Below are 14042 nucleotides of genomic sequence, written 5' to 3'. Positions count from 1 at the left end.
AAAGTCATATACAGCACCCTACGTCTATCCCGTCATAATCCCGTCACTGTGTATAAATTTACTTTAACAACACTACAATAACCGTGTAATTTTTGTAACGCTTCTGATTGATTATAAAATTTACAAACCTCTATTTCTAAAACCCTTTTAAAAATTATATTCTCGTCTTCTCACATAACATTATATTAAAGAAATAATCGTAAATAAATTTACATTGCAGGCATTTATAATATATTGCCCAGTTCTATAGACGAATACCTTTATATTGGACGTGAGTGGGCGGGCTCGTTCATTCATTTGCTCTAATGAATGAACAAATTATAAAATCAAACTGGGAGTCATTTACATTTTATTGCCGTAATGAAATTTCATAAAAATCAACGTGGAGATATGATATTTAATGAAGCAGGTTAACCCACACATATTAACATGTGAGTTCTATTATATGAAGTAAGGGCCGAAGCGGAGAGTTGTAAAAATAACTGGATTTACCTACATTTTTGTGACTTTAGTGTGAGTGTGTGTAGTCCCGTGTTGTATGTCCCTAGTATGGGGGCAGATGGTTAATAAATCTTTTTCTCTTATCGATATTATTTATGACGCGATTTTTTTAAATTTGTTTAATAACATGCTGTAATTTGAAAATAGGAAAACACAATATTTTAAACTGGATCGGAAATTTTACTTAATAATAATAATATGTATTATGTATGTAGGACTCAAAAAATATACATTTCCTCTCCCAATCGTTATTATAACAATTTTTTAAACAATAAAGAAAGTTGAATCCAGTGGGCGTGCAGTCGAAGTAAATTAACGCCTGTCCGGTTTTAATCAGGATATCCAGGCAAAACATTAACACAACCGCAATTGAAACAAATGACACTTAGGAAAATTACAATAAAAAATCTTCGAACGACTCTCGTAATTATGAAAAAGTAGAATTAGATTCAATTAGTGACCTCTTCGTCCTAATAGACTCTTCCTTGTCTCTTTAATGAATGGAGGCGCGCAGTTTGGAAGTTTTATTGTCTTTAATTGGATTGAGATATTTTCTAATTTGCTGCCCAATTTAAAATACTCGTACAATTTAATGATGAATAACAAACATACAGAACATCTTACAACTTTTAAGATATATGTATGTATATTTAAGGGATATATCTAACATGATACAACATAATATGACAACGCTCGCAAAGTCATTATTTTTACAGCAGTTTCGTCGTGTCAACAAATGTGTTCAGCTTGGTTCAGATTATCTTTTTACAAGTTCACGGTAAGCTGTACTTAAAATAAAGCTTTCATTACAAATCTCTATGAAAGACTAACGAGAGCGATATTTTTATCGCTGTGACGCGACTCATTCAGTGCAATGGTTTGTGAAAAGAAACATGCATCGTGACTCACATTCTAATTTCGAGGGATTTGTATGGATTTACTGGCGTTTAGAAGTTTTATCTTCGTTGAAGTTTATACAAAAAACGTGTGCTTTTTCTATTTGGGTATAATTTTCAACAAGTTTCTTCTGTTTCTTGCATAAATGTTTTATATTTTAAATGTCAATGTACCCGTCTATAATACATTGGATAGGTACTTACGTATAACATTTTTTGTATGATTAACATTATATGGAAGATTTTAGATATGGTACGGGAGCTATTGACGTTTAAAAAAAAGTCATTTTAGTATACACTCACCGGCACGGAATCTTGGCCACTTACAAATTTGCCGATAAAAATGTATGAAGTGTTTTCCACGATTTTTTTGTATGCAGATATATTAAAATATTATTTCTTTAATTTTATGACAAGAAATCATTAAGTTTGGAAATAATCTTTTACCACTTTTTAAGAGTTAGTCGAAATTTGTGATTTGTGCGGTTATGCCGAAGTTACGAATAGTTCGTTTTAAACTTTTTTCGGTATCGTTTATGCCGTTTTATGATATTGTTATTGTTGTGCTATAGTTAATGATCATAACAAACAATAAAAAATGCCGTTAACATCTGAACAACCTGCATAGGCCATCACAATATAAGACCAAAGACTGCCGCAACATAAAGTACCTAATGTACAGTACGTACCACGTTCAGCTATGCACTATGCATGGAAAAGATACCAAGAGACTGGCAGCTACACGTGCAGACCAAGAAGTGGAATTGTGAGGTGCACATCAGCTCGAGAAGACCGGTTTATTGGTCAAGAGATACTCAGAAATGGCTTTCTGAAAGTTTTTGAGATACGCCAACGGCTCCAAAACACCAGGACAATAAATTTGGGTGAGCAATCGGTGAGAAGACTAATGAAGGAAGTTAATTTGAAGGTTTGCAGACCAGCACGCCGTCCAGAACACCTCAGACATCACAGAGAAGCACGTCTTCGTTTTGCACGAGAACATGAAAACTGGACCCACAGCCAGTGCGCTCGTGAGGTGTTCACAGATGACTGCTAAGGTACTTTACGAGCTTCTGATAGCCAAGAGTCAATATAGAGGAGACGAGAAGAGAGGTTTTCACCAATCACCACGCTCAAACTGCGATTTTTCATGGAGGGTCAATAATGGTATGGGGAGGTATAAGTTCGGATGCTCGTACGGAGTTTGTTATCGTAGATAATGGCTTAAATTTGATCAGGTACGTTGAGGAAATTCTCCAGGAACATGTTCAGCCGGGTACAGGTTTATCAGTGAAGAAAATTTGCTACTAATACACTTTAACGCACGTTCGCATGTCGTACGATGCGTATAAGAGTACCTTCAAGAGGTTATTATTGAAAAATTGGAGTGGCCAGCTCGTAGCCCGGATCTTAATCAAATAGAACACATCTGGAACATGCTTAAAAGAAACATAAAGTTCGATTCCAACCCACCACCAATGTTAGATGAGCTTAGAAATACAGCTGGGGCCGTTTGGTACACTATAGCTCAAGTGGACATCAAAAATGTCTTCTAGAGTATGCCAGAAAGGATGTAAGTAGTGTTTATGGCAAGAGAAGGAAACACCAAATATTAAAAGGTTAAATTTCTTTTATTTAAACGCTTTTTTCTAATTTTTGTGAATTTTTTAAGAAATCATTTAAAATTCACAGGAAAAGCGTAAAATCTTGTTTCATTCAAATCTACGCGGTAGAACTTCTTTTTAACTTCCAATTATTACTAAGAGTTTGTAAACACATTAAATTAACTAGTGTTGATTAAATTTTTATTGAATTTTGAGGTAGAAAAGAAATAGTGTAATTTTTCGCAGAAATTTGAAGTGGCCAAGATTCCGTGCCGGTGAGTGTAGTTGGGTTTTTGATATACTGTTTCTCTTGCTATTTCGGTTAGAGTCCGCGCTGTCTGGCTGGCGGTAGTGGTTGCGTTTATTAGTGCGCACAGGAAAATATCCGTAATTTAAAGTCATTTATTAACGCGTAATTTTTAATCTTTTGCCTTTAGATAGATCCATCAGACATAAATTTGTTATTGCAAGACATTTTTTTCGCTGTTAAATAGGTGCCATACGCAATTTTTTATTTCAAAATCATTAAAATGTCATCGAAATAAGTGAAATTACATCAACATGATTCCGCTTAAAAGGTAAGTAATAACTTTATTACTTATATTATATTATCCTTTTTTAATACTTATATTGAATAATTAGTAAACTAATATTTTTAATAGATGGTTTCATATTTGTTACACTTTTGAGTATTAATATGAATTTGATGATATTTGGTTTTTATCAAGTTAACATTAACGTCCTATTTGAGGTTTGTTGGGAAAAGGAGGCACCATGGTAGATTGTTGCTAAAAAATTGTAAATAGTAAAATGAATATTATACATAGTATATCCTTCACGGGGACTCATGTTGATGGAATTTCACTTATTTCGATGACATTTTAATGATTTTGAAATAAAAAATTGCGTCTGGCACCTATTTAACAACGAAAAAAACGTCTTGCAATAAAAAAATTATGTCTCATGGATCTATCTAAAGGCAAAATATTAAAAATTACGCGTTAAAAAATGACTTTAAATTAAGGATATTTTCCTGTGCAGATAAGATGCGCACTAATAAACGCAACCACTGCGACCAGCCAGACAGCCCGGACTCTAACCGAAATAGCAAGAGGAACAGTATATCAAAGAACCAACTATACTAAAATGCTCTCTTGTCAACGTTGGTAGCTCCTATACGAATACCTACCTATATCTTAAGGTGTTTTAATGTATGCCCATATACAATATATTTTATTAGCTGAGTCTTATCTTCAATTCTTTAAGAAGCGAGATTTTAATAGGAATTCCTAATGATCGATATGTGACCTATTCGCCTACAACCTTTCCGCAGGGCCACTACGCAACATTTACAAATCAGCTATTACAAAATGTTTGTCTTATAGTTTAGAGCTTAACAAATCAAGATTTGAGTTCTATGGATATTTCTTAAGGAAATTTTTTTTTTATATATATCTTATAATTGTAGGTTTATGCTAGTGTTAGGTATACTGTATACAATATCTATTGTTGTATATAGGGAAACATGTTTATAAGATGACGGTATGTATTATATAAAAAATCGTAAACAGGCTTAGATTTTATAATTCTTCTGAGAATTCAGATGAATATTCGATAAGATCAACAGACCCGCCTATCCACGAAAGTATATGGAATGGACATCTAGATTGCATACTTGTTCATATACATATCAACCCTAAACCATTACCATATCTACAAAGTTATACTCAAACGCTTATCAGGGTCGAACGTACTTGCTATCAGTAACCGCTTACTAAAGTAGATGTTATATTTAAATGCTTTCACGTCAAGGCTGCTTTACTGGTATGACAGAGAAAGCGGTTTGGTCTTCTAATAGCCTTTAATGTTTGACCTTATGAGCTTTTGTTACTATGTGTTTTGAGGGCAATAAAATGCTGTTATGTTGACTGCTGTGATTTAAGACAGTTGGACATTTCTGGTTATAAAAACAAAAGTGTATTTCTTTATAATTAAGACTAGATTTCCGCCCGCGGCTTCGCCCGCGTTTGCAAAGGAAAACCCGCATAGTTCCCGTTCCCGTGGGATTTCCGGGATAAAAACTATCCTATGTGTTAATCCAAGTTACCCTCTATATGTGTGCTAAATTTCATTGTAATCGGTTCAGTAGTTTTTACGTGAAAGAGTAACAAACATCCATACATCCATACATCCATACATCCTTACAAACTTTCGCCTTTATAATATACTAGCTTTCCGCCCGCGGCTTCGCCCGCGTTTTCAAAAAAAAACCCGCATAGTTCCCGTTCCCGTGGGATTTCCGGGATAAAACCTAGCCTATGTCACTCAGAAATGATGTAGCTTTCCAACAGTGAAAGAATTTTTCAAATCTGCCAAGTAGTTTCGGAGCCTATTCAATTCATACAAACAAACAAACAAAAAATCAAACCTTTCCTCTTTATAATATTAGTATAGATTAGTATAGACATATTATTATTGTATATAACACTAGCTTTCCGCCCGCGGCTTCGCCCGCGTTTTCAAAAAAAAACCCGCATAGTTCCCGTTCCCGTGGGATTTCCGGGATAAAACCTAGCCTATGTCACTCAGAAATGATGTAGCTTTCCAACAGTGAAAGAATTTTTCAAATCTGCCAAGTAGTTTCGGAGCCTATTCAATTCATACAAACAAACAAACAAAAAATCAAACCTTTCCTCTTTATAATATTAGTATATTAGAAAATAAATTAGAAGATATTAGATAAATAATAGAAGAAAGAAGTTTTAACGAAAGTGTGCATGTTGTAATTGTAATCGTAATATACAATTAATCTAGTATATATAGTCTAATTGCAGTCTTTTTGAGAGTAGGTATCTTACATTTATCAGCAATAAAACATATGTAAATGAAGACTTAAATGCTTTTAAATATAATAATTTAAGAATCCTAGGTAATATGCCGTAAATCTCTCTTTTGTAGTTTAGCAAAATGAAAGGAAGCGAGAGTTTTATTATAGCGAGTGCTTGCTACATGATTTAATACCTAAAATTGTTCACAATATAACATAAATGTTCATTGCGTATTAGCACACGTCATGCCTTATTATCCGCCATATATTGTTGGCGTATTAATAGTAATGGACACTTGCGGCGGAGTGACATGCATCATGCGAGGTCAACATTGTACTTTGATTTGATTATATCTCGACGTGAAGCTTGATGAAAATGAATTTGTTAACATGCACATACTTTTACCAAAATGTATTGTACTTATTTACATGATTGCTATATTACCTATTTATACAATATGAATACTAAAAATAACTCTATCAAGATTATTCCAGGGAGAGGTTCATTGAGAAAACGTTTTCTAAATACAATATAGAATTTAGATAAAAGAAACCTTTTGTTATTATGCAAGATTCAGTGAAAACAAATCCACCTGTCTTTAAGAATAGGATATCTACCTATCTTTGTGAATAGTGGATACCTGTCCACCAAAGATCAAATTTTCTTGGGTGTTTTTTGAATTTATTTCAGAAACCAACAGCTGATCAACTAAATGATTGATAGAATCATTACATTTATCTAATATCTAATATATATATTATAAAGGCGAAAGTTTGTAAGGATGTAGATATGGATGTATGGATGTTTGTTACTCTTTCACGTAAAAACTACTGAACCGATTACAATGAAATTTAGCACACATATAGAGGGTAACTTGGATTAACACATAGGATAGTTTTTATCCCGGAAATCCCACGGGAACGGGAACTATGCGGGTTTTCCTTTGCAAACGCGGGCGAAGCCGCGGGCGGAAATCTAGTTTGCCATAAACCAAAATGTATGGAAATAAATGTATTTATTTATACATAAGTTCTCAAAAAGTTCTTAGAAGTTTATCATATCGTTAAAATATTTACTTCAACTAGGTAGCTCCCGGGCCGTCTGCTAAGAAGTACCTATGTTGCACGAACGGCCTGCGGTATTTGTATTGCCAGAACAAATATTTACTTCGGAGAGGATCAAGTCTACCTCCCTAGTTTATAGAGCAGCCTGCATTTAGATCTTTATTAACTTTGTGATGCACATTAGTTTGTGCAGGTTACGTTGTTTATACGAACTTGAGATGTTTGCTTTGATCGAGGAATGTGAGCAATATGTAGACTACAAATTTACAATACAAGTACATATATGGTACCTGTACGAGGTCTATCACGGACATTGTAGGTGAAAAGGGGGTAAACTGAAGCAAATTAATATTATATCCTGTATAGGTGGTACTACCTACTGATATAAGTAAAACTTGACTCAGGGTCGATTTATACCCTAGGCCTAGGTGATTGCTGTTTTCAGCAAGTTCCATCTTCCATCTCTTAATTTCTATCTCCAATTGACATACATAAATACCTACATATTATATAATATTTCTTCGGATTCACCATTCACAAGTCCAAAAATGTTTAACACTCAACTAATAAATATACGATTGCAGCAATATATTTATATACAGTTCTACTGAATCACCGGCCGAACAATATCTTAAAACAAACGTAGGCTAAGTAGTAGATGAGCTTTCTATTTATATTGTATAAACTTTATTCAGATTGCAAACGACTAGACAGCACGGCGTCGTCGGCGCCCACGCATACAAGTTTACAACAACGTATACTGTTTCAATACCATTTACATAATGACACATGTCTTCATTTATTTATCAATAAATTTACAATATTTTATTACATCACATTACCCACATTTAATTTTTTACCCCTTATTAATAGTAGGTATGAGAATTTATTCGTAGTTGGTAATTATATTTCTGGATCTGATGCAATGTGATGTTGAAAGACATCCCTTTTGAATAATAATTTAAAACCATCAGTTGGTACCGCATATTTATTAAAATTACAGAACTTTGTAGCTGTGTAACAGTAGTTAAGAGCTTCTTTGACTTATCCAAGTCAAAGACCAGGGAAATCCGTCGTATATTTACTTGAGAGTTGAGATGCTATCGTTAAAAGGTGTGCCTGACCCCTGAATAACACAAAGGCACATTAAGGACCCATTCCCTTTCCCAGTGGAGCTTGACGACAAACTGTACCTTAGTAGGATAATTTTGCATAATTAAACCTACTACAATCGCTGAGCATTTTATTACCGTTATGGTATGATGCTCTTTTGTTAAAATTAACTCTTTATTTATCTAGCAGCTATTTATTTTCTTTTATGTTAATATGTTTGTAAACAATAGGTACATATCAATAAAAAATTCAACATAAATAGATTTGTTGGATTGGCCACAATTTATAAAAAATTCCATTCTAACTTGCTTATTAGAACGTCACATGGCTATAATCACTATATTCTTATAATAATGAATAACGTTTAATTTTCTTCATACGTTACTTTTTTTAAAATATGAATAGTTGTACGCTAGGTTGAAAATTACTTGAAGGTATTTTCCTTAGCCGTGTTAATTACACATTGCGCAGGTAATATGTAAAAGGTTAACTGTTTCTAGCCAATTCAAGACAATGCAACGTAAATAACTAGCCGTCTTTACAAATATGAACTTTATGTTTTGAACCTTGGTCCAGTAATTAAAATGAAACATTATTATATTTAATTGAAATGTTACAACTTATTATTGTATAAATGCTAATAACATCCTTATTATTTATTACACTATGACGCGGTGAGTATTTTGGTTTTATACATATATCAAATTATTCTGAAACACGCAGGTTTATTCTGAATATTAATTATTGGTCCCGATATTAATATCCGTATTTTTAACGAAGTATTTCAATTCAAATATGCCATAGTACAAATTTGAATCTCTCCTCCGAGCTCTACACTTGAAGAAAACCAACAAGCTCTATAAACAGCGACCCACACACTTTCATCAGTTAACGGAAGCAGCAATCTATGTGATTAGATTGAGCAAAGAATCTAAAATACTGGTCTTCCCTCATGTGTAGGCGTACCCTTCGCCCACATGCCCGTGCGGAAGGGAAAGCACAGGGCGAATTTATTATAGCTCGTTTGGAACATAAATTTACCAACTAAATGGACTCTTTAACGGCACAGTGATAAATCGTCGACACGTGCTGCTTGTCACATAGGGCACTTATTTAAATTGCACTGGAATGAACAATAAAACACGAGAGAAGCTCAATACTACAAATACTAGGTAAAAGTTCATACAAAACTACACTAAAGTAACTAAGGATATTACCATGATATTACAGTTCACCGCTCGAGTTTGCGTCACTTATGTACAGACTGCAATGGGTCCAAAACTATTCGTCGCGTGCCATAAATTCCTTTATCAATTTAAACAATAACCCTCCAATAAATCGCAACGTTCATTGCAAGTGATTCCTTCCGTTAGGTCCAAATCACGACTATTCATAATGTCTTCGCCGGATGGTCTATCGGTCACCCCAAATACCGGCAAGGACATTTCTATCTGAATTTATTCATTCGTGACGGCAACAGTAGGTATCGCAAGTGTGATGTGACCAAATGGCCAGCGTCCGGCGACCCACGTGCGCCCACGCCCAACCTATGATGATATTTAAAACAAATCTAGACTACTGTCGGGTACAATCGCGCTATTGACTTATGGGCCTTTGTAATGCGCCAGGATTAGATAACAATCGGACAAGCGTAAAGATTATGTGTCTCTTTGCACTCAGTTTTATTGTTGTGCATTTGATAGTGTTTACGGTTTTCTATTTCTTAGATTGCGAACATAAATCGATAGCGTATCGTCTTACTGGAATAGCCGGAATAATGTGCCATTGAATTGCAATACAAGTTTTGCATTTCTATCTCGAGGTTGGTTCGGTGTCAAAAGAGAATTTGAGACAAATTTACTTATTTCCCCAGAAAGTTGTATATATTATTGCATCATTAACACAAACATTTTATCTTGGGGCACTACTTCTCGTCTAAGGCTTTTTATTATAGTTTAGGAAGATTCTCGTATATAAAGTAGATACTCAAAGGATACGAAGATTTCAGTGCCTATAACTTATAGCGTAATAATGACATTAAAAAACAGCTCTCCCTTGCTAGAAATGTTGGCAAAAAAGCAATTACTTTTTTATTAATATGGGTATGCTGACACAGTATTCGTCATAAACTTGCTTGCAATGCAAAAAGAAATCATCTGGTATGTTTTTGTGCGATTCCCAATGTAAGGAATGTTGTACAAAGCGTAAGATATTATAATACTTGTTTCAATATAATATTTAAGAGAGTTATCAATCCTGAAAGGAAATAAAATTCCCTGAAAGGAAATAAAATTGTATAAAATATTGAAAACATCGAACATAAATCTTATTAAATGTATTCTCGTTAAATTTAATAATTTAGCATTATAAAATTTTGGATGTATAATATTCCATAGTAAATCATTCACACGAATAAAGTTGACATTAACATAGAAGAGGTCGTAAAACCTTATATCCCAAATTAATAAGCAATAAAATGTTACAAAATGATTTGCTATAAAGGTGTTACATTCCACTGGCAGATTGGAATGTAACATGTTATGCTTTAGTGAAGCATTCTCAGGTGCTGTCAGTATCGTATATCGCACAGACATGTATATTTAAGTAGACAACGCAAGTACCGCGATCTGTATGAAAACCAAGCGTGTCATATTTTTTGTACTGACCTTGACGCGTTATGACGTCACGAGCGCTTTTTAGTGATGTTAATTTCATTTTACGCTAAATCGATTAGGCCGCCACTCGCGCGGCGATTCTAGTATCGTCCTATCCCATCGAAGTAAATCGAAAGAAATCAGATCAAACTAGATCTATGTCTAAGAGGTAGTCAAATAAATGAATCGTAATCGATTACTAAATCGATTCAAGACAGAAAAATGATAATTACCATAGACAGAGGGATGATAAAATAAAGTTATAAACCTTTTAATATTCTAACAAGTACACTAATGTGTTTTAGCTTTTTCTTACATATGCCCATTGAGTTACCATGTACTACGTACTAGAGAGGCCATCGAAAGAAAGTAATGAAACTGTCAATCAATCAATCTTTATGTCCCGTTGCATCGATCCATTTTCCTTTTATGTTCGGGTTACTTGGAAAACTGAAAAAACAAACATAGTCTAAGCAATAAGGAGTTTTTTTAAAAAACTCCCAAGATGACACTTTAACTAATGGCGTCCATGTCATAATATTTATTTTTAGTACCTTTGTATTAAAATACTTAAAAGTTCTAGGTCAAGTCGTATTAAATGACAAAAAAAATCTATGCCTTTTTTTCTGAAAAATTGCTCCTACAAATTATCATTTTTCTGTTCGATTATAAAATCGATTAGAATCGAGAACTGTTGCATCAAATGAACATCACTAACCACAAAATTGGACAGAAAAATGAGAACAGAAAAATGAGAAGACGCTATTCATTGCTTGTTATCATACGACGCGATCTTTACCGTGCCAAGTAAAAGCCGCAATGTATTTCGAATCATTTCGTATGATTTGGTATCCGTGTTTGTCACGATCGTTTTCCACAGATATTCTTTATTTGATTTTAAAATAAATAGTGCATATTCTGATTAGAAAATTACTTACCGGTGGAAGGAAACATCTCTGCTAACTCGGCCACTCACAGCTGTGGAGTTTCTACAGTTTATAACGGCGCAATTCGGCATTTTACTTTATTCAGCTTCACGTCTTTCCTTGGCGAACTGCAAGCGCGGACTGAGTGTAGGCCAGCGTCAAGTAAGTTTCAATAACATAGTTTGGACACGGGAAGTACATACACTCGCTTAGTCTATCTTGATACATGTCCGTGGTATATCGAATGCTTACAAGCAACGACTCTATTGATAATCAGAATCAATGTAACAACATATTACAAGGATAATACCATATAAGATTTCACGCTTTTAAAACAATTTATAGACCATAAATGTATACGGATGTTTAAGTCTATTGCACGTGTTACGTAAAATGTACATAGTAGAGATAAAGGGAACCATGTAGTGACTCAGCTACATGCTTTTTGATAGTAAAACATACATGTTAAGCACTTATTTAATAACAGGTAGCCCCTCCTCTTTTAGTTGCAAGTATAAATTACTTTTCCCTACCGGCTCGACTATCTCTAGGTACATTTAAATATCACGAAAGCAGTTAAACATCGGTAAAACCGTAAAATCTGTCAGTAGCTCTTCATCCTGAAACTTACAATTTATATATAGCTTGACAAAACTTCAAAGGATTATTTATGTTGTCAGCCTTCAATCTTCACGTTAGAAAATAAAACATTACAAACAACACTTACTGGAATAGATCCGACACATTTATGAGAGGTGAGGACTTACGGGTTGTGTATACTGAAAATACACGTGGTTTTTATATGTGTTTTTATGTTACCATAGCGCCATTAGGGACTACTGTTTCTCTCCTGATTCTTATAAAGTGACACAGTTCATACTTTCCATATATTAAATTCGACGTCAAACTTGTTTATGTACATTTTATATACAAAGGATAATGAAACTTACCAGTACGATATCCAGCGTTTGAAAGATATGTAGCAAATGTATTAGTTTCGTGCTTGGCCTGCCACATCGGGGAAGAGCAGTTGTCATTATTTGTAAACACGTTGTGGTTGTGCACGTACACTCCGGTGAGCAGTGAACTCCTGATAAAAAAGAAAAAATAAATGAATATAATATCTTAGTATTTAAAATCAGACCCAAATACCTGCTCTACCCCACGAAGAAAATAATTATTAATTAGCAATTAAAGTCATGATATTTTTATTGTTGTAATACATATTTCAAAGATACTAATATTCTTATTGCCAATATAAACATGTACGTTTCTTCTTTATCCCTTACCTTGGGCAGCCTGGAAGAGATCGCTAGTAAGCGATAAGGCCGCCTAATGTACCTACCATATTAATCGTCTTTGTATAATTGTAAATATTACTTGGTGTGGTATATTAAATTGTTAAATAAATAAATAAATAAATAAATACATTTGCGATGGAAATATATAAATACACCTACTGGATAAAAAATAAACGTACCGTGAGGGACAGCACATTGGCGTAGTAGTGTAGGCGTGACGAAACTCCGCACCGGCACTTCTTATTGCTTTCATTGTACGCGGCATAAAATTTAAACTGCCCAGTTCAACGTCTTGATCATCTGTCAGAATTAAAATGATATTAGGCTTCTTCTCGCGTGGCTGCGGGTACGGAATGAATCCACCAGTTTGCCATTTGTTAGCCGCTTTAGACTTGAATCGTGTTGTGTTTTCTCTTATAGGTGCTGAAGATCTTTCCGGAGGTTTGTTCTGCGCCTGTTTCCTTCTCTCATATGATTTTTCAGTAGTACCTTTTGTATGCTTATCTTTCCTGGATTTATCATTTTTAAAAGGATTCGTTCTATTTAAAGATTCTTCAGACGATTCAGATCCTCTCCGTCGGTCACGTCTCACTTCATGTTCTCTTTCCCAAAATCTGCGTCGGTCACCGCGATACCTTGAGCTGTTCCGGTGCCTCAAATTTCGTCTCTCTGGCAAGTCTGTTAATGTACCATTAAAGGTAGTTCTATTCCTATTATTTTCCTTATTTCTTAGCTCTCTGGCCCGTAACGAGTCATCATCCTCAAACGAGTCTCTCTTTGCGGAAATTATTAAAAAATTCCATGTAAGAAGGAGTGATATTATTTTCAAATTCATATTTGATTCAATGCGTTAAATTTTACACAAATACTGAGAGTATTCCTGTGATATTTATATTTTGTTTTTCAATAAAAAAACCTTCAGGTTGTTATAGATTGAAAGTACCAATAGCATAGCTTAAATCGTAGTGCCATTTTGGGTCGCTACCTGTAACAAAGAAAATGTTTTTTTAGTAAATTTGTAACACTCAAATGCAATTTAATTAGGTTAAGTATTTCAATCTGAAATAAGTTCATACGCTATTTCGTCCCAAATTATTCGACGAGTAACTTACGTGAATGAAAAGCAAGCCAGTTATATAACTACGTAGAAGGGTC

General features: G+C 34.2%; 1 protein-coding gene across 1 annotated transcript in view; it reads right to left on the bottom strand.

Annotated features, from left to right (window-relative positions):
* Sulf1 (Extracellular sulfatase Sulf1) overlaps positions 1 to 14042 on the bottom strand; it is a 76474-nt gene that overhangs the window by 24542 nt on the left and 37890 nt on the right. The window contains exons 2-3 of the mRNA XM_089714434.1: positions 13067 to 13872; positions 12537 to 12676 (exon numbers count right to left, since the gene is read on the bottom strand). Of these exons, the coding sequence (XP_089570560.1) occupies positions 12537 to 12676; positions 13067 to 13722 (796 nt within the window). The 5' untranslated portion in view covers positions 13723 to 13872. The remainder of the gene's footprint in view (positions 1 to 12536; positions 12677 to 13066; positions 13873 to 14042) is intronic.

The sequence above is a fragment of the Colias philodice genome, chromosome 3 (genome assembly GCF_061535455.1).
Source record: "Colias philodice isolate Cphi_HAF_F1 chromosome 3, ilColPhil1 Martin Lab GWU primary, whole genome shotgun sequence".
Taxonomy (NCBI): domain Eukaryota; kingdom Metazoa; phylum Arthropoda; class Insecta; order Lepidoptera; family Pieridae; genus Colias; species Colias philodice.
Note: the sequence above shows the minus strand (reverse complement) of the source record. Positions and strands in the feature narration are given on the sequence as shown.